The 20,930-nt window shown below is 41.2% G+C and overlaps 1 protein-coding gene across 1 annotated transcript; it reads left to right on the plus strand.

The window, feature by feature from the left end:
- The first annotated feature begins 10,099 nt into the window (after nucleotides 1-10,099).
- LOC135216554 (uncharacterized) lies at nucleotides 10,100-10,675 on the plus strand. Its single transcript, XM_064251929.1, has one exon. The coding sequence runs from the start codon at nucleotides 10,100-10,102 to the stop codon at nucleotides 10,673-10,675; it is 576 nt and encodes a 191-aa protein (XP_064107999.1).
- The last annotated feature ends 10,255 nt before the right edge of the window (nucleotides 10,676-20,930 follow it).

A 20,930-nucleotide genomic window follows, 5' to 3' on the forward strand; every position in this document is an offset into this window, starting at 1 on the left:
CTAATTCGTGTAGAACTCTGATTCATTGAGCCTTTTCCCTTTGCTCCAATTGGAATAACTTTCAGTTGGAAGTTAGGTTTTTAGAAATTTATTTCAAGAATAATTGCTATCCCCTGAATATGTTCAATAAATTCATTAAAGAGTTTTTAGACAATATTTTCAAGCCAAAAACGTAGTCTGCACCGCTCCCCCAGAAAATAATGGACGTAAATTATTATCACTCTTGAGTCATCTGAACCCATATGTTGATTTCAATTGACTTTTAACAACCCTCTTACAATCGGAAGACTGTTTCGTGTGAAAGATCCTCCCAGAGTTGATGCGTACCTGCACAGTTTACAATTTAATTGCCTTAAATGTAATTTTGGGACCTAGGTGGGATGTACCAAGCGCCTACTCAAGGTGCGCATCGACTCTCATAAGGGTGTCAGTCAGCCATCGTACAGGCTCAGCTTTGAGCGAAAAAGAAATTAGTGCCATTAGACTTCATGCCACATCCTACCACCATCATATACAGTACAATGGTTTTCAAATACTATGACAAACAAAAAACAGCCATTCACTTCCCTTTTTAGTCCCCCTCCATATTAAACAACAATCTCCAACACTCAATAACCAAACCACCTCTGTACCATTGTTCATTGCATAGTTTGCTTGTTAGTCTCTCTCTCTCTCTCTCTCTCTCTCTCTCTCTCTCTCTCTCTCTCTCTCTCTCTCACACACACACACACACACACACCGCTTCACCCTCTGTCATTAGTAGTTTTCTAACTCGCGCAGTTGTCATTTAACTACGACATGCACAGTAGGTTCCCCATTGTTTTTACTACATAATCTTTATTTTTATTTTGAATATTCACTTTTTTTCTCTCTCTCAGTATCTGTCTGCTCAGCGATATTAATTGGCGGTTTCTGCTTTTGTCATTTTTGATTTGAGGTAACTTACGTTTTTTTTCGTTCCTTTTTTTTATTTTACATTATGCATTTTAGAGTGTTGTCAATTATAGCTGATTTAATATTTGTAGATACAGTCAATCAGTATAGTTTTCTTTATTTTCTCGTATCATTCATTCTATAGATAAGTGACTCTGATGATGGGAAACATTATTTATTTCCGAAAAGTCGTCTGTGCCTCTGTTTTATTTTAAAGAAAGAATAATAATGTCTCCAATATTACCACGTCAACTGGCTATCCAGTTCCTCCTTAAATTGAAGTTGCATAGAAACGACAATAAACCCAGTTTATATATATATATATATATATATATATATATATATATTATTCTAAATTCACCCTCGATCACTCCCAGGAAATACAATTAACACTGAAAAAATTGGCCTTGACTGGAGGACGAGGGGTCAGAACAAGAAAAAAAAAAACTAAACTACTCAGGTATGAGGCCGATTTTACTGAGGAGGGAGGAATTTACATAAAAGCTGAACTCTTAGTTTAGAAGCACTATATTTACATGAATTTACCGAGGTCAAGGAACACAAAGGGGGGGGACCGCTTTTCGATCCACCCAAACACGTTGCTGGAGCAATTCAGTCACGGCGTTTAGAAATTTGTGCAATAGATCAAGATTGCAAGCTTCAAGGATTTCCAATTCCTACCACAGCCAGGCACAGCGTTTGTCTGCAAATAGAGGACACAGGCATAAGGCAGGGGGACACACGAGGGCGAACGTTACTTACTACTTTCTTTCAATCAAGAGGCCACTCATGGGGGAATGAAATGACTGGGAAATTTACACAAAGAAACTATTTCGTGGCTTAAATTCACTAGGGGGATGTTACTAGTATCACAGGGGAGTAATTACAGAATTTAGCCCAGATGGCAGGGTGGGGGGGAGAACTAAACAAGTGGCCTTGGAAAAGGAAGTGAAATACGGACAAAGGTAAAACAATTCCCTGGCTGAAATGGAACTTCCCCTTACATTACCTGGATAATGAGGCTGGTAGTCTTCTCCTTGAGGTCTCCTTGCACTATGGACTTTACAGATATACTTGGGACACTCCCAGAGCATGGGAACGCAGGCCAAAGGGTGGGGGGGTGTGGCAGAGGCAGCTGGTCAGGAGCAAAGGATTTGACCTCTCCGAGGTCTGGTGTTTTTCTGAGACTGGGCTGCTGGGTTCCAGGCCTTTTGAAGTGTTGGCTCTGCAGGGGGTAATTCCAAGCACCAATGGGAGAAGAGATAGCTTTTTCAAGAGAATGGAGAGAATGGGTTCTTCCCAAGTGGAAGGGGCAACTTGTATATAAGACATAGATGCATTAAACTTGGGTAAAAGACTATTTTTCCTTGGTTCTAGCTTAAAATCTTGAACACCTCCCCATTCTAGAGGACATTTCAACCCTGGACGGGTTGGAATGGACAAGACAAGCTAGAAACAAGGACCAATTGCAATATAGATTACTGAGCCTTCCATTCTCCCTTGAGTGGACTTATAATATAAGCAATATTCAAACTCTGCCGATTATAATATTCATGAAGTCTTACTTAACAAGCAGAGAATTGAGCAAAATGAAGTGTGACTTGACTAAAGATTATTTTGCTATATTCAAATAAAGAATACTCTTAAAATATACCGTCACACTGAGAATAACAATGAATAGCAATAATTGGTTATATTTGGACTTAAACGTACAGGTAAATTACATCCTATATAATACTACTATCTCAATTGTTCAAGGCAACACATACTATCTGTTTACCCTGATGGAGCGATATGATTAACAGTATTAATTACGTCAGCACTAACATTAGTACACTAACAAGGGGAAAATGAATGTAGTAATTCTTCGTAGGGAATGAATAAGATAGCACACACACACAAAAAAATGTAAATTTTATCAAAGACAATGGCAATCTCACAAAATATAAAGACTAGGGAATAACAGTAAATAAAAAAGCTAATCAACCAATGTACAAACGAGCCAGGCTTCGAAATTATCTCTAAGCTATGGCAACGTTTGGTGGCTAAAATTTTCATCAAGTTAAATGGAATTCTAGGTGCCTAGAATAGGGTACGGTGCCAATTGTTGCTAAAGAAATACTAATCTATACACGGCCAGAGAAGCTGGCAGTTTGACTCTGCCTAAGCAGGGCATACAATATACAATAAATGCCTCAAGGCAGTAAATCTGAAGAAAGGAAAACAAGGAAAATAAGATACAGACAGTACAAAAAGGAAAAGAAAGTTACCAAAGAGACAGAAAGAAGTAGAAGTGGCAGAATCTGGTTCTCTCTTCTAAATGGAGAGGGTCAGAATTATCTATAAGAGGGTGCAGTTGTGCCAGGCACTAGTGCAGAGAGGCTATTGGCTCTCGTAAGGTTTTGGGAAACCTCAACACCCTTTTCCCTTCTTTATTCGACCTCTCTGAGGTCGGATTGACAATGCCATGGGGGGGCCTTGGACGATCCAAGCCCTTTGAAGATTCCGAAGAGGCATCTGCTCCAGCTGCTGCGACAACTGGGGCCTTGGCACTCGTCCCCATGCCTAATGCTGCGTGGCTCGGTTCCCTGAGTTCTTCGGCCAAATAGGATTCGGCAGAGTCATTACTCCGGGACCGGTTAGCTGCTGACGGAGGGGGATTGGATGAGGTAATGATGTTCAGGATGGGCTTACCTGTGGGGAGGACCGACTCTGCGGCGGCCTGTGAGGCTGCACCATTGGTGGAGTGTCCACTATGGTCATGGGTGTCCTGGAGGATTTCTATTGGAATTGGCTCTTCCGTGACTGCCGGCATGGGTAGTTGGGCGAAGCCAGCAGAGGGAGAGCGACCGAGACTTAGAGCTCCAGGAGGAAGACTCGAGTCTAGCCTTGGCACTGGCACTAAGGCCGTTCCTGACTTAGTGGGAGGACTCGAACGAGGCTCAACATCCATGAGAGATGGAGCCTGGCACTGCCTGGCACCTTCAAGTGGCACTGGCTGTGCAGAGGTAATCCTTGGAGGCCCGTGAAATGGGTCTGGAGCTATGTGAGGGCGGGGGCCCTGATACGGTATAAAGTTAGGAGGAGACTTAAAATCTTGTCCTAGCAGGACATCATAACCTCCTGGTATGTAGGTTGCTACTGCCATGGTACATCTCTTGGAATAGTGAGGTCATGTGACTCTCAACCGGACAGTAGGTAGGAACATCTTGACATTGTTGAGGCTCTCTATCATGATGAAATGGTGCCTATCAACCTTAGCTCCGTAAGGAATTTTATCGTCTCGGATGATGGAGACTTGCGCACCAGTGTTGTCGAAAGCTCGGACCTGGTGGGCAGGATAGCGACCTCTGGTGGGCAGGATAGCGAGTGGATGGATTCGTCATGGCCATAGCGATGGCAGAAACAGGAGCTTTCTTGGGGCATCCCGCCCAGGCAGCAGTGTGCCCATGCACTCTGCATGTGTCACAGAAACTTTTGCTGAAATCAGGCTTGGGCCTGTTGTTTCTGTTCCGATGGCCATTGTTTTTGCTATTAGAATGATTGAGTAGTCCATTTGGAGGCGTGGCAGCAGCTTGCTGAGGAGGAACCACTTTGGAGAGGCACTGCTTGGTGTTGTGACCTGGTTTGTTGCAATGCCCATACACAGGTTTCCGAGGAAGGTTATTGGGGCGCTGGGTAGGCTGAGAGGTGGCAGCAGGAGTGAGGGGGAGAGCAGGACGCATTTTCTGTTTTAAGGAACTCTGCAACAGATGGTGGGTGCCATAGGCGTCTGCCCATTTCCAGCACTCCAAAAGAGTCGTAGGAGACTTGTCCACAAGTGGGTGGCAAGATCAGGGAAAGAAAGTCCTCTAATTGAAAGAGTTCTAAGACCTCCTCAACAGATGTTGCATTGGAGGCCTTCGTCCACCTAGAGAGTGCCGGTGTCTTCTTGGCTGCCCACTCTGTCCACGTCTGGTTAGCCTCCTTGGGCATAGTCCTCCATTTCTGCCTCCACCGGTCTGGGGTCAATTCGTAAGCACCAAGGATTGCCTCTCGGACAAGGGCGAGATCTTGTCGCTCATTCAGGGGAAGGGCCTCGAATGCAGTCCGTCCTTTGCCAGCGAGATGCTTGCCAAGGAGGAGGGCCACTTCCTGAGGGGTTGGATTGAAGTTCCCGAACACCTGCTCAACATGATCGAGCCAGGTGTCGGGTTCATTATCGTCCCAAGTCCTAATGAGGCCGCCCTTGCTGTGGAGGTGAAAGGGCGCAGAAGACGTGGGACTCGGGGGTGCCAGAGTGGCACTCTGGACTGCCATAGCCAGTTCATGTGCCCTTTCTTTCTCCCTTTCGGTGACTTGGAATTCTCTTTCAGCCGCTTCTCTTCTTTCGTGTGCTTCTCTTTCAGCCGCTTCTCTTCTTTCTTGCGCTTCTCTTTCAGCCGCTTGGAATGCTCTTTCAGCTGCTTCTCTTCTTTCTTGTGCTTCCTTCTCCTTCTCCCGTTCGGTTGCTCTCTCTTGGGCTGCTTCCTTCAGCTTATCATTCACCCAATTGATCAGCTTTGCACTCTCCAGCCCCAGGGCTCTTCCAGCTTCTGTGAAGGCCTTAGCCTCCTCCAGTGCTGCGTTACTGGCCATCTCCTCAGTCGTAAAAAGCTAGTAGACTAGCCTGAGAATAATAGGGTGGAAAGCAGTTGCAAAACAGCAAATGTCGCCAGAGGTATGCGGAAATGCTCGACGCAGACTTGGCAAGATGACCGTAAATCCCTGCAAACACAGTTACCACTGGTGCGTAGTGCGACGGAAAACTTGACGCCGGTAATGATTTGGTAATAAATTTCGTAAAATAAAACTAAAGAACCTGGTCACGAAATTCACAGAATCCTCGCGAGAAAAGGTAGCAAATGGATGTCGTAAAGGCGGAAATTTAACTCCAGTATGGGTTTGTAAGGTTAAAAGGAAAAAATCAAAATCCAGTCGCGAAATTCACGGAAACTCAATGTAAAACGTGACAAATAAATGTCGTAAACGTGGAAAGGTAAAAAGGGAGAGAAAAAAAATCTAGTCACGAAATTCACAGAAACTCAACGTAAAACGTGACAAATAAAGTTGATAATAAATAATGTATATGGGATCTCCCTTTTGTTTTGTTTATTTATGTATATCGTCTGGAGGATGGAGACGGGAAGTTGATGAAATATACTTTTTTTTCCTTTACTACCAACATAAATCCCTGGGCCCTTCCCCTTCAACCTAGCTTTGCTCAGAATTGTAACGCTATTTTGTATACATTAAAAGGGTAGAGGAAAAACCAGGATAAAAATCTCTCCTCACAAACACTGTTTCTTTTCCCTTGATCTCACGAACCTAAGACCCTCCTGTCCGCGAATTTAAGACCCTGGAGAATTAAGCCGCACACGGGTCGTCTAGACAGAATTGTACGAATCACAACTGTTTTCAAGGCCATGTTGGTACTACGCTAAGGGTAACGTATCCCTTTGTTTGAAATGCAAAGTATTTGCCCTTACTCTCTGCACAGAAAATAACGGAAAGAAAACGTTTACCTTTGCTTTTGCGTATCCTAATGTTAAGAATGTTTTACGCTAACAGTTTGTTTTCCCTTTTCTTACTTATTGACTCATCTGTTCCTTTGTTAATGGATAGGGCCAGGGATAGGTTTGAGCCACGTGGCCAGGGGATTTAAAAATCCTGTTTAGACCTGCGGCGGCTGCAAGCACCAGAGAGAGAGAGAGAGAGAGAGAGAGAGAGAGAGATAGCGCGCGTTGATTCACATACAAATATAAAACACGAAATATCTTTACAACGCGGGATTCGCGATTAACTTGCAATTCACGAAATATGGCACTTATTTTCGTTTTGAATCTTGCTCCTAACCTCTATTCTTTATGCAATGGCACATAACATTAAAATTTATCTCTCGAGCTTTAGTCTATTGGCCTACACGTGGTCTATTTCCTATCGCTATAAAGGCAGTCAGATTTATGTATCTTTAACTAGAATACCTAGTTCTTCACAAGTACTAGAAAATAAAATAAAATTTACCATATTCCTGTTGTGGAGAATTTGGAAACCTTGCTTTAGCTTGCTCATAAAAATATTAAGGAGTTCAGATTCGTTTCTTTCGTGATTTTAGCTTAACAATCGCTACTACAAAATCCTGGTTTAAGTCGCCATTATTTTAAATTCACCCTCGATCACTCCCAGGAAATACAATTAACACTGAAAAAATTGGCCTTGACTGGAGGACGAGAAGTCAGAACAAGAAAAAAACTAAACTACTCAGGCATAAGGCCGATTTTTCTGAGGAAGGAGGAATTTACATAAAAGCTGGACTCTTGGTTTAGAAGCACTATATTTACATGAATTTACAGAGGTCAAGGAACGCAAAGTTGGGACCGCTTTTCATTCCACCCGAACATGTGGCTGGAGCAATTGAGTCACGGCGTTTAGAAATTTGTGCAATAGATCAGGATTGCAAGCTTCGAGGATTTCCAACTCCTACCACAGCCAGGCACAGCGTTTGTCTGCAAATAGAGGACAAAGGCATAAGGCAGGGGGGCACATAAGGGCGAATGTTACTTACTACTTTCTTTCAATCAAGAGGCCACTCATGGGGGAATGAAATGAGTGGGAAATTTACACAAAGAAAACTATTTCGTGGCTTAAATTCACTAGGGGGATGTTACTAGTATCACAGGGGAGTAATTACAGAATTTAGCCCAGATGCCAGGGGAGGGGGGAGAACTACACAAGTGGCCTTGGAAAAGGAAGTGAAATACAGACAAAGGTAAAAACAATTCCCTGGCTGAAATGGAACTTCCCCTTACATTACCTGGATAATGAGGCTGGTAGTACTTCTCCTTGAGGTCTCCCTGCACTATGGACTTTACAGATATACATGGGACTTTCCAGAGCATGGGAATGCTGGCCAAAGAGGGTTGGGGGACAGTGACGTCTGGTCAGGGGGAAAGGATATGACCTCTCCGAGGTCTGGTGTTCTTCTGAGACTGGGCTGCTGGGTTCCAGGCCTTTTGAAGTGTTGGCTCTGCAGGGGGTAATTCCAAGCACCATTGGAAAGAGAGAATGGAGAGAATGGATTCTTCCCAAGTGGAAGGGGCAACTTGAATATAAGACATAGATGCATTAAAATTGGGTAAATGTCTTTATTTTTCCTTGGTTCTAGCTTAAAATCTTGAACAATATATATATATATATATATATATATATATATATATAATATATATATATATATATATATATATATATATATTTATATTTATATATATATATATATATATATATATATATATATATATATATATATATATATATATATATATATATGAGCAATAAGTCACCAAACAGCACGTGACAAATATGTACGTAAATAGCCACATGAAAAGTAAAAAATTAAAGACCAGGTACCAAGCACTTTCGTGTATTGCGTACAGGTTTTTTGTAATACACGAAAGTGCTTGGTACCTGGTCTTTAATTTTTCACCTTTTCATGTGGCTATTTACGTACATTTATATATATATATATATATATATATATATATATATATATATATATATATATATATTATATGTATATATATCTTGTTAAAAAGGATTGCTGCAGCAGATCCATTCATTTTGTATAGAATCTTCTCAATTTTCCTTTTCAAGGATTTCTCAGTGTTGCTTAGGACTGAATCTTGGTGGCGAGTCCTTCTCTTTATATCATGGTCATGTGGACGCTCACGGATGCTCCTGCAGTGCCCTGGGGATATTGACTTTTCATTGGCTGGCGACCAGGCATTGGAAACAATCAAAGGATAGCACCAACATCCAGAACAGGACCAATATTGAGGAGGATGGCATTAATACCAGGAGTGATGTCACCACGGTCACAGCCAATAAAAACCCGGCTCCAGGTGACACCACACACCTGATAAGGTCATCACACCTCGAGTGTTTCCGACGCCTGGCCGCGAGCCAATGAAAAGTCAAATATCCCCCAGGTCCTGCAGGAGCATCTGTGAGCACCAGCATGACCATTATATAAAGAGAAAGACTCGCCATCAAGATACAGTCCTCCAGCAACCATCGCTGTGATAATGCCCTGGCAGATCTGGGCGAAACGTTACGTCAAGAGAGAGAGAAAGAGAGATAGAGAGAGAGAGAGAAAACAACTTGAAATAGCAGTAATAAATATAATTCAATATGACCATACCAGATTTGACGATCCATACCAGATTTGACGTTGCCAGTTTTAGCAACATTGAGAAACCCTTGATAAGGAAAATAGAGAAGACTCTATACAAAATTTATGGAGCTGATGCAGCAATCCTTTTCAACAAGACTTGTTTAAACAAAAGAGGGTCTACTCCCAAGATATACAAACATCAGGCTGCACAACCCCACAGCTACAAAGGTAACTTCGGGAGAACTCTGCCGAGATGAAGGCCCTGCTAGAGGAGCATCACCGCCTGCGAAAGGAATGGGCGGAAGTACGTTCTGAAGCTGCCTGGCCTGATCCCATTAATGGACAGGACAACCCCCAACCAGACTACCGATCAAGACAGTAATACCGGACGAGACAACAGCACCAGGAGGACCAACGGGAGGACCACCAGGAGCACCCCAACTTCGTGGAGATCAGCGACCATCTTACCCACCTGCAAGAGGAAGACATGCGTAAGCAAGTCAGGGGCGGGACCCGCAATCTTGTGGACCTCAACAGAGGGAAGATACTCATCCAAGAGAAGACTCAGAGGTATATAAACCTCCCCCAGTATAGACTGACTGCTGAGCAAGACGACCTACTCAACCTCGGCCTCAACTGTCACTTCATGGCTAAACCCAGGAAGCATGAAAAATGTTTGGAGATAGAACTGCTCCTTGACTCCATACAGCAGTTAGAGGCCAAGAAGATCCTTAAGACCAGCGATGCCCTTCAACCTCTGATAATCAGAGGGAACTGCACCAGCGGGATATTCGCCAGATAGCTGAAGGACGGAGCAGTGGATTGGATCGAAAGAAAATTGAGGAGATAACTATATGTCGGGCGGATAAAACGTCCGCCTTTGTACTAATCAAGACTGAAGATTATTTCGAGAAGCTGGACGATATCTTAGCAGATACCTCTAAATTTGAGAGATTGAACAGAAACTCTACTGAAGACATGAAACGGGATGTTAACCGCATCATCACTGCAGTAAACGTCGCAATGAATGCAACTCACCTCCCGCCCATCCAAGGAGATTACAGCTTGGGGTATCTTTATGGAACCGTGAAGATGCACAAGACTGGTAACCCCTTACGCCCCATCATCAGCCAGACACCTGCCCCGACCCACACTTTGGCAAAACGCCTGAGCAAAATCCTGACACCATATACCCCCTCCAAATTTTGCCTTACTTCTTCTATGGAGTTGCTGGAGAAAATCCAGGATTCCCCTGGCGACAGCACGATGGCGGCCCTCTACGTGGAGTCCCTGTTTACCAATGTCCCCGTCGATGAAACAATAGACATCATTTTGGAAAAGGTCTACAGGAACCCTGATATGCAACCTCCGAACATTCCGGAAGAATCCCTCAAGACACTCCTAGACATCTGCATGAAGAGAGCCCCCTTCACCACCCACGGAGGACAGATGTTCATCCAGAAAGATGGTGTGGCAATGGGGTCCCCCTTGGGTGTCCTCTTTGCCAACTTTTACATGGGTACCGTTGAAGAGCGGGTTTTTTCTCAGCACTGATGTCCCTGGACATATGCTAGATATATTGATGATATGTTTATCCAAGCTGACTCCGAGGTAGAGGTTGAAGCCCTTCGCCAGCAGTTCCTGAGCAACAGCGCCCATAATTTCACAATTGAATTCAGCAACAAAGATCGGCTCCCCTTCCCGACGTCCTAATTATGAAGACTACCCCGAAGATGACCAATACTGTCTACACCAAATATACCAACTTGGGACTTTGCCTAAACAGAGAGAGTGAGTGTCCTGCGAGGTTCAAGACCACCACCGTCAGAGCCTTTGTAAGGAGGTCCTTAACGCTCTGTTCAGCTTCGCAGGACACCCGCACAGAACTCGATTGAGCTTCGTAAATGATTGTTAACAATGGTTACTCTAACAAGCTGATCAACAGAGAGATAAGTACAGCTTTGAACAAATGGTACATGGAGGACGAAGAGAATGAAGAGAATCCCCCTCCGAGGATGTACGCATTTTCTACAAGTCCTTCACGCACCACAGATACAAAGAAGAGGAGAGATGTATCAAGAAGATTGTAGAAGAGAACGTCACTCCCATGGAGGAAGGGAAGAGGCTTTCTCTTATAATCTATTGTAAGAAACGAAGGACACGAGACCTGGTTAAGAGGAATAACCCCTCCCCACCTGCAGGAGACCCCTGTAGCAGAATAACGTTGTCTACCAGTACACATGCCCTATCCAAGGATGTCCTGGATTCTAGATCAGAATGACGATGTTACGAATGTCCAAGAGGATCTCCTGTCATGCCCAGAACGGTGCCATCAAACACCACGCCCTCGCCGCCCACCAACAGCACGTCGTGCGAGAGGACATCGTAAAAAACACTGAGATAATCGGAAGAGTCCCCAATCAGCGATGCCTACGCCTCTTTGAGGCGTTATTCATTCTAGAACAAAAACCCCTCCTAAATACGACACAGGTACCCTTCCTGCTGCCCACCTGTGTAAGGAAGGCCCAACCCCCCCCCCCTCCAGAGGATAACACCAGTGCCCAGGTTGGGACCAATATTGAGGAAGATGGCAGTAATGCCAGGAGTGACATCACCATGGTTGCAGCCAATGAATACCCAGCTCCAGGTGACTCCACACAACTGAGAAGGTCAACGGGCCTCAAGCGTTTCCGACGCCTGGCCGCCAGCCAATGAAGAGTCGAATATCCCCCGGGTTCTGCAGGAGCATTTTTGAGTGCCCGCACGACCATGATATAATGAGAAGGACTCGCCACCAAGCTATGGGTTGCTCTTGAGCAAGAGCCCGTGCTGGCATAAAGCCAGCTTAATCTTCAACAACAACCACCAAGATTCAGTCCTCCAGCAACCATCACTGTGATAAAACCCTGGCAGATCTGGGCGAAACGTTGCGCCAAGAGAGAGAGAGAGAGAGAGAGAGAAGAGAGAGAGAGAGAGAGAGAGAATAACTTGTAGTAGCAGTAATAAATATAATTCAATATGACTATACCGGATTTGACGATCCCTTTGGCACGTTGCTTGCCAGTTTTGGCAGCACTGAGAAATCCTTGATTAGGAAAATAGAAAAGACTCTATAGAAAATTAATGGAGCTGATGCAGCAATCAATCCTTTTTAGCAAGACTTGTTTAATAGAGGGTCTACTTCTAAGATATATAATATATATATAATATATAATATATATATATATATATATATATAATATATATATATATATAATATATATATAAGAATATATATATATATATATAATATATATATATATATATATATATATTATAATATATATGTGTGTGTGTGTGTGTGTGTAACGAGATAAGAATCTCGTATTTTATTTGGTAAGCGTCAGCCAAAGCATTAAGGCAAATTGATAATGCATTCCATCTCTCTCTCTCTCTCTCTCTCTCTCTCTCTCTCTCTCTCTCTCTCTCAGCGATCATCGGCTCAGCCTCCGCGCTCTCTCTCTCTCTCGACTCGCGACCTCTCTCTCTCTCTCGACAACCTCTCTCTCTCTCTCCATTCTAACAGGTCATCAAATGAGAGTCAAAGTTATGTAAAAAATATAATGTTTATTCAACAATGGAAAGATAATAATCCAAGTCTCACAGACTAACTAACTTAGGGGAAAACACCAGCGACTACCAACCCTTATCACAGTTTTCAGGTCTTATTCACTCGATATTTAAATGGTGAAACAAGAATACAATTACAACTCCAAGCATACCATTCAAAAGATTGAAGTTTTGTCAACATAATGTGATATATGAAAGCCCCATACGAACTAAAATAAGCACGTGACGCTCTTCGTAAAATATTTTTTCAAGGCAGTTTTGAAATCCAATATGGCGGCTACCGTGGGATGTACCGGTTTTGAACAGTGACGAAAATCATCTTTCCCAGCAATCATTTGAACAATGCTAGCGTATGTATGTAACGTTTATTGATCTTACTCAAGATTGCAGTTGTAATCAGCACAATAAAACAACATTTTGTTGCCTATATTACTGAAAGTATGAAACTTTTTATTCCCGGGGTCATGGTTTGAACTGAATTCATTTTTTACCTGGTAACCATTGTTTTTTATCCTTACTGCCATCCCACTGAAACTCCACAGTGCTTATTTGATTGTTATTATACACATTTTGGTCTCAGTTCACTCCACATTGCACTTTAAACCCGTTGCTGTTGCTGGTTCCTAAGCGCGCGCGCCACAAACAGTTACGAACAGCAGACGATGAAACTGCAAAGTTTAATTCCCTAAATTGTTTACTTTACTCGTTATTTAGTTTAAATTTACTTTGTTATTTAAAAATTTAATTTAATTCATGTATATTTTCCCTTTTTGCAACCAAATTACCCCGAAAAATTACAGATATTTCTAAAGTAGATACAATCAAATGTTTCTAACGTTTTCGTACATCTGGCTGCCGAAAACCATAGAGGAACGACTACGGATAAGTGCATACAGGAACGATTACGGATAACTGAATTATATACATTTTTTTTCTGCTTTTTAGTTTTTGTTAGCACTTTTCATAGATTTCAGTCTATATTAGTATTTTGAATTTCTGTTAATAACTGTATGCCAGAAATAAATGTAACCTTTAAGTGCCTTTGCTTTTATGTTTGCATGCTAAGAATGGCAAAATCATCGTTGCCCACATTAGTTGGAGGCTTCACACATATGCTGTTTCATTATTATAAACTGTTTCCATGAATTCTAGTTGTCATAGTAATGCAATAATGATAAAATTTCTTTAATTTTTATGTATATATACTTCCAATACATAGCCTAATTTCACCAATTTCAACGTTTTGTGTGTAGTCTTATACCCAGTTTGGAGGGTCAACACATACCGAATGGCAACAGAGAGAGAGAGAGAGAGAGAGAGAGAAAGGAAGGCGAAGGAACAAAGAAGGAAAGGGGTGGCGGTGGAGGGGGGGGGGGTCGGGGAGAGGTAGGTGGAGCTTTATACGCGTGTTCGTATCCATTTCTGCATAATGGAGTTTTTGTCTCTTGGTACAAGGACAAGTGTCGTTATTCTTTACGTTTAGTGATTCACGATACCCTTATAAATTACGGCACTGGGTGTAATGCACTATAGCAAAATCTCGTTCTGATACGAGTGTTCGTTACAGAAATAGGTATTGCCCAAAAACGTGCTTGCACTGTCTCTGAAACCCATAGTGGGTATGCTGCTTAGTTGTCAATCAAGTTTTTTGTAATCAAGTATTTTTTACAAGCTAGCTATTGAATAAATTTGTATTTTTCTCAATCAAAACATATGCCCCTCAATGCTAACTTTCCTCTTTTAACGACTTTCTGGTCATTGCAAATTCGGCCCCATAATTTCTTATGGTGCGAAAACAGAGGCGCAGGGACCGAAAACGATTGCGTCACACTACGGCGATAATCCGGCAGTAAAACATCTTCATATATCCAAAAAGTAAATAATAAAGATATATATGCGCATTACGATTATACCAATTACATGAAAAGCTGATAATCTGCATGAATAACTGGTAAACTGTTCTGCAAGAAAGTTGAGTAAAGCAATTATTTACAATAGGTACGAAAGTCAAGATGTCGTGACGTCATAATACAGGACTTAAAAGAACATTCTAATTCCAAAAAATAATTACTTAAATTTGAGTCAGAATCGAGTTACTTTTTCAATAATGCGTTATAATGTACTTTTTTTAGGATTGTACACGCTGATCGAACATGGTCCACTCTGGACCCTACGGTTATTTACCCTAGTTAACCCCCTAGTATTTAAAATGTCTTAATCAGTAATTTGTCGCACCAATCATCTCTTCTCCCATACGGGACTCTCGGTCCCCCCCTAGGACTCTCAGTCCCCTTGCCAGAATCGTCTGTTACAAAGACAGGAGAAACACACTCGTTAGCACACATAAGTTTAAAGACAAAGTTAACAGCTTAAATGAAATATGACATTTTACAAGCAATCAACAAGCCACCCCTTTGGCTAAAGTAATTCAACACTTACCCATTCCCAAGCCAGAATATCACTCACAGTTTAAAAAAACACTTTGGCACTCGCCATCGTGGCTCTGCCTTTCTCCCATGGATCTCTCTGCAAGTCTTCCCATAGACTTGGCTAAGGACGCCATTATCAAAGGAAGAGGCGCTCACGTACATACGAATGCACACTTCGCCAACACCCCATGTTACTGGCTACAACCAGTTTCTAAAGGCATTTGAACAAGAGCCCATGAACTGACAAACATTGACTCGCTTAACTATGCATTTTCATATCACGCCATCCCAGAAATGAATGATCAGCTTCCTCAGGTCGTTGCTTCGGCTCTGTTCTGCGCATTCCAAAAAGGTCACAGCACATCACATTGGCATATTAAACATATTATTAATTATAACCCCTGTTATCTCACAGAAGCTCGGCCACCAAAAATTGCTAGCACCCGCCTAGCAAACGGTAAAAAAAACAGCTTATATATATAAGAAAACATTGGCCGGCTCAAAACACAAAAAATAATAACTGCACGTCTCTGGCATTATAAAGTAAAGTCTTATCACGCTTCATCTCAAATAACAGTTGGACGCATAAATTTTTCAATTTGGAATCTTGAATATCCCTCTTTGTCTGCAACTTCCAGCAGACTGTAGTATACTGTAGGAAGGCGAACGGCCTCCCTCCCTGTAGAAGACTTCTAACGGCTTCTGTAGACTAATAGAAACTCTCGTAATCACCCTGGATAAACAACAGCAACATCTCTGCACGGCTGATGGACGTCTTGCTAGCGTCGGGGAACGACGATTATGGTGTGTATGTATGTCAGTCAAGTCATTGGTCAATCAAAAAAGAATTAACCCCAGACATACTACTTCTATCAAATAATGACCTCAAAACGTCAGAAGTACTACCTGAACGTCTCCCAATTAACTCCATCTAATATGACCACCAAATCATAAGTCATTATCACAACTCACAAAGGAAAAAAAAAATATCAAGTACTCTAACTCAATTCTCCAAACTCACTCATCAGCACACACAATCCAGAACTCACAGTAACTCCACGGATTTCTGCACTCACATTTCAAACTCGAATGTTCTCATAAGTAAAAAAAAAAAAAAAGAGCCTAAGAAAAAAAAAAGTCACGTAACAAGCCCAGACCCAAAAAATAAAAAAAATGTTCTCTCAAGCTCTGATATCACAGCAACTCACAAAATCAGTAAAAATCTCCAATGTTTAATAGCAAAAACCCTTACTGCTCACATAATTAATTACAATGAGACTTAATGTCAAACGCCCATTTACGTAAATCGCAACCCAGATAAATTACATCTCCCGTCCAAAAAGAAATGCTATTTAAAGCTAAATCCCCGATTACATCTCTCGTAAGAAAAGGAAGAAAAATAAAAAAAATAAAAGATAATCACAAGTAAACTTCCCCATCACAAAACACATAGTATATGCATAATATACATAATCCCGCATTTTTCCCAAGGAATGCAATATGTATGGTTACAGAATTTTTTGCCATCGCAACCATTCATGTGGCCGTACATGGTCAGAAAGCAAACTCTTACACATGCGCTCTCGTGAAATGCTATTGTCAACATTTCCAGATATTGCAAAACTCTGAGCAATCACCACCAGAGGAAAGGAATCAGCACACAGGACTCATCGCAGCGCTTGTCAGCAGAAAATCCACCTGCAGACATGTGCTCAAACTGCGGCACAAAAAAATGCCTAGTCAGACTCGCAAGTTCGGAAACTCATGATTCTCAAAAAAAAAAAGGTCTATACTGACACGAAGTAAGCACATTTCACTAAATTAACTCCAGGATATGACTAATGTGTTCAAAGACTGTCTCGAAGACGTAACTCTCACATGTCACTGCCCAATTATATAAAAAAAATTATCGCCTATTCGGGATAAAAAAAAACTCCGATAAACTCGTAATGCAGCAATTATATGCCTCCAAAAATAACACACTTGTGAACATAAAAAATGCACAACATCTCCATAGGACCACAATGTAGTAATGCCACTCGCCTCCAAATAGTCACAAAACCAAAAAGAAAGAACCACAGAACTCTTCCCTTGGCTCGAAAAAAAAACTCCCAGAAAAAAAAAAATCATAACCACAAAAAAGGTCACCCGCCAAAGATCAATTCCACCTCCATATATTTCACCATATTAATAATAAAACCACTTCAGTGATAAAAATATTTCCTTCATTTAATTAATAACCACCCCCACCATATTTCTTCTTACTTCTCCAATAACCACGTGTTAATGAAAAACACCCACTCCAGGAATAAAAAAAATATTCACCTTTATTCCGGCAAAAAAAAAAAATACTTACCTCTATTTCACCAATAATTCCATGTGGAATAAAACAAGGCTCCAAAAAATATATCTCCAAGCAGGATAATAAAAAAATGAAATCCCATCTCCAAAAAAATATGCACTCAAAGCATCTAGCTGACCCACTCACAAATATTGCCCATATATCTCCTCAAAAATGTGTCTCCATTTGCAACAAAGATGGCTGCAAAATAAGTAAACTAAACATAGCTCTCACCACCATAGGCAAATATCAAATGGCCAAAATATATCTCCAATATATTATATCTCAAATTATAACTCCAAAATAATATATCTCCAATTCTCTAGGGAATAACTCAATGTTATAGTCAAAAACTATAAACTCTCTCTTTAGCATAACTGCTGAAAAAAGGGCAAAAACTCGGCAAATAAAAATTGTCTAGGAAATTCTAGAAAAAATCACCAATGTGCCACAACTCATTATAACAGAACTCCAGATTCAAAGTGTCTAAGCCAAGACTTCTCCATATGCACTACAACATAAGCCATTGGAAAACTTAACCAAGTTTTCTATCTCTGGCAAAGTTGTCACAAATACAACAAAGATATTGTCCAAGAAAACTCACAATTTCTGGAGCATAAATATCTAGGAAAAAAAATGTAGTGTCATTACGTATGCATTCAAAAAATGCAAAAATTTTCCCATAAATCTCTCTGCAGCATCAAACAGCTGAAAACACAAACACGTTCCCGAACAATGACTCTAAGTCACGAACTGAGGTATTAAAAAAAATTCACACAAACTGGAGAGAAAAAAATAAATTCAAATTCACCCATGATAAAAAAAAAAAAAACTTGTGTCAGCGATGGCTAACTTCTAAAAAAGGATAAAAGAAAAATCAAGGGCATTGTTAACTATCCCCCGTAACCCACGTATATTATCTGCTGAGCTCATAAAAACAGGAAAAACAAAAAAATAATGTGTTGTTAGTTCCTCCCATATTAAAAAAAAAATGTCATCGCCCTTGATAGCATTACAGCACCCACGTATTAGTAAATAAAGAAAAACAGTATCAGAAATATCACTATCAGCGGTATCACCAAAAATTGCTATCATCAAAATCACTAGTATTAGTACAAAAAACATTACTAATGTTAATGCTTGTCCATTCCAGAAAAATTCAGCAAAATTCAGCCAGACTCATCACTCATGAATGACTGAAATATTCTCTAAAGTTACAAAAACTCAACAAATAATTAACCCCAAAACTTCTCCCATAATTCAATGTAATAATTTTCCATGATATAATTATCTGTAATAATTATAAAATAATCTCCCATGAAATATCTCAAATCTCTCGTAAAATAAGTCTCAAGTAATGATAATTCTACTTACGTAATCCTCCCGTAAAATATCTCAAGTAATAATAACAATTTTTAATAATAATAATAATAATTCTCTTGCGAATATCTCAAGTAAGGGTGCAATTCCCCCCGTATACTCTAGTATTGCCAAACCCACAGTATACACCACCATTGCCACACCCAAAATCAACACCACTCACCGGTATTTTAAAGTAATCCCTCCAACACAATAGAAAAAATAATAATCTCTGTGTCCCCATTATATTTGTGTCTTCCAAAGCATAAGGAAAACTTACACACATCCCATGCATTTCATTTCCTTTTCTCTTCATTCGAGAGAAAGAAAATCTCTTTTCATTTCCTTTTCTCTTCATCCAAGAGAAAGAAAATCTCTTTTCTAAAAAAAAAAACCCTACGGGCATCTCACATCATCAACTAATCAATCAGCTGATGTCCTGGCATTGAAAAATTCATTATCAAGGGCAAATTTGTCTCCCAACACCCCAACAAAGAAAAAAAAAAGAAGTTCACCCCCACTGAGAAATAAAAAAAAAAAAAAAAAGAGTTTCACCCTCCACCGGGCGTTGAAACACCCCCCAGTCAAGCGATACCCCCGAGGCATACCAGTAGTACCCTCCCTTGCAATACCTCCGAGGCAAGCCAATACTCCCCTTGCAACCTCTCTGCACCGGTTAGCAGAAATTTGCTGAGCCCATAAGAACGACTGTGCGCTCTCTGTCTCCAAGCAAAAAAAATGCAACCCAAGCACAGTTCCGCATGCATGAAAAATATTCATGCACACGCATACACCAAACAAGACGAATGCGTCCATTCTAAACACGTGCCAATAAAGAAAAGCACATCACTTTCTGCTATTATGGGGGAAAAATGTGGTATTTTAAACCAGTCCCATTACACTGAATGATTCAAAAAACCCTCCTCAAGATTAGAAAAAGGTTCTTTAACACTCACCACTTCTCAATGGAATAAAATACGACCGCAAAACATGCTAATCCCGTTGGCACAATGCAAAGTCGATCACTCACACACACACACGCAGACGCACGCTAGGCGAGAAGGCACTTGCCGATCTTTCACTCACAAGCCAGACTGAGTCACTCACGCCTTAGAGCGTCTCGGTACGGGCAAATTTGATGACCCTAATACAATTTCTTTCCTCAGCACCCCACCCTCACGGATGGATATTTCTCTACCCGTTTCACCTAGTCACTGAAATCTAACATATTGCCACAACCAGACACTCTGAAAATGGCATTTAATCTCACAAAAGGCATAACAACGGTTCAAGATATGCTGCCACCACTGTAACGAGATAAGGCAAATTGATAACACATTCCATCTCTCTCTCTCTCTCTCTCTCAGCGATCATCGGCTCAGCCTACGCACTCTCTCTCTCTCGACTTGCGACCTCTCTCTCTCTCTCTCTCGACAACCTCTCTCTCTCTCTCTCCATTCTAACAGGTCATCAAATGAGAATCAAAGTTATATAAAAAAAATAATGTTTATTCAACAATGGAAAGATAATAATCCAAGTCTCACAGACTAACTAACTCAGTTAACCCACCAGTATTTAAAATGTCTTAATCAGTAATTTGTCACACCAATCATCTCTTCTCCCATACGGGACTCTCGGTCCCCCCCTAGGACTCTCAGTCCCCTTGCCAGAATCGTCTGTTACAAAGACGGGAGAAACACACTCGTTAGCACATAAGTTTAAAGACAAAGTTAACAGCTTAAATGAAATATGACATTTTACAAGCAATCAACAAGCCACCCCTTTGGCTAAAGTAATTCAACACTTACCCATTCCCAAGCCAGAATATCACTCACAGTTTAAAAAAACACTTTGGCACTCGCCATAGTGGCTATGCCATTCTCCCACAGATCTCTCTGCAAGTCTTCCCATAGACTTGGCTAAGGACGCCATTATCAAAGGAAGAGGCGCACACGTACATACGAATGCACACTTCGCCAACACCCCATGTTACTGGCTACAACCAGTTTCTAAAGGCATTTGAACAAGAGCCCATGAACTGACGAACATTGACTCGCTTAACTATGCATTT

Source organism: Macrobrachium nipponense, chromosome 6, assembly GCF_015104395.2.
Source record: "Macrobrachium nipponense isolate FS-2020 chromosome 6, ASM1510439v2, whole genome shotgun sequence".
NCBI classification, from domain to species: Eukaryota; Metazoa; Arthropoda; class Malacostraca; order Decapoda; family Palaemonidae; genus Macrobrachium; species Macrobrachium nipponense.

Excerpts from the sequence above, each read along its gene's own strand:
- LOC135216554 (XM_064251929.1), top strand. The coding sequence starts at position 10,100 with ATGAAACGGGATGTTAACCGCATCATCACTGCAGTAAACGTCGCAATG.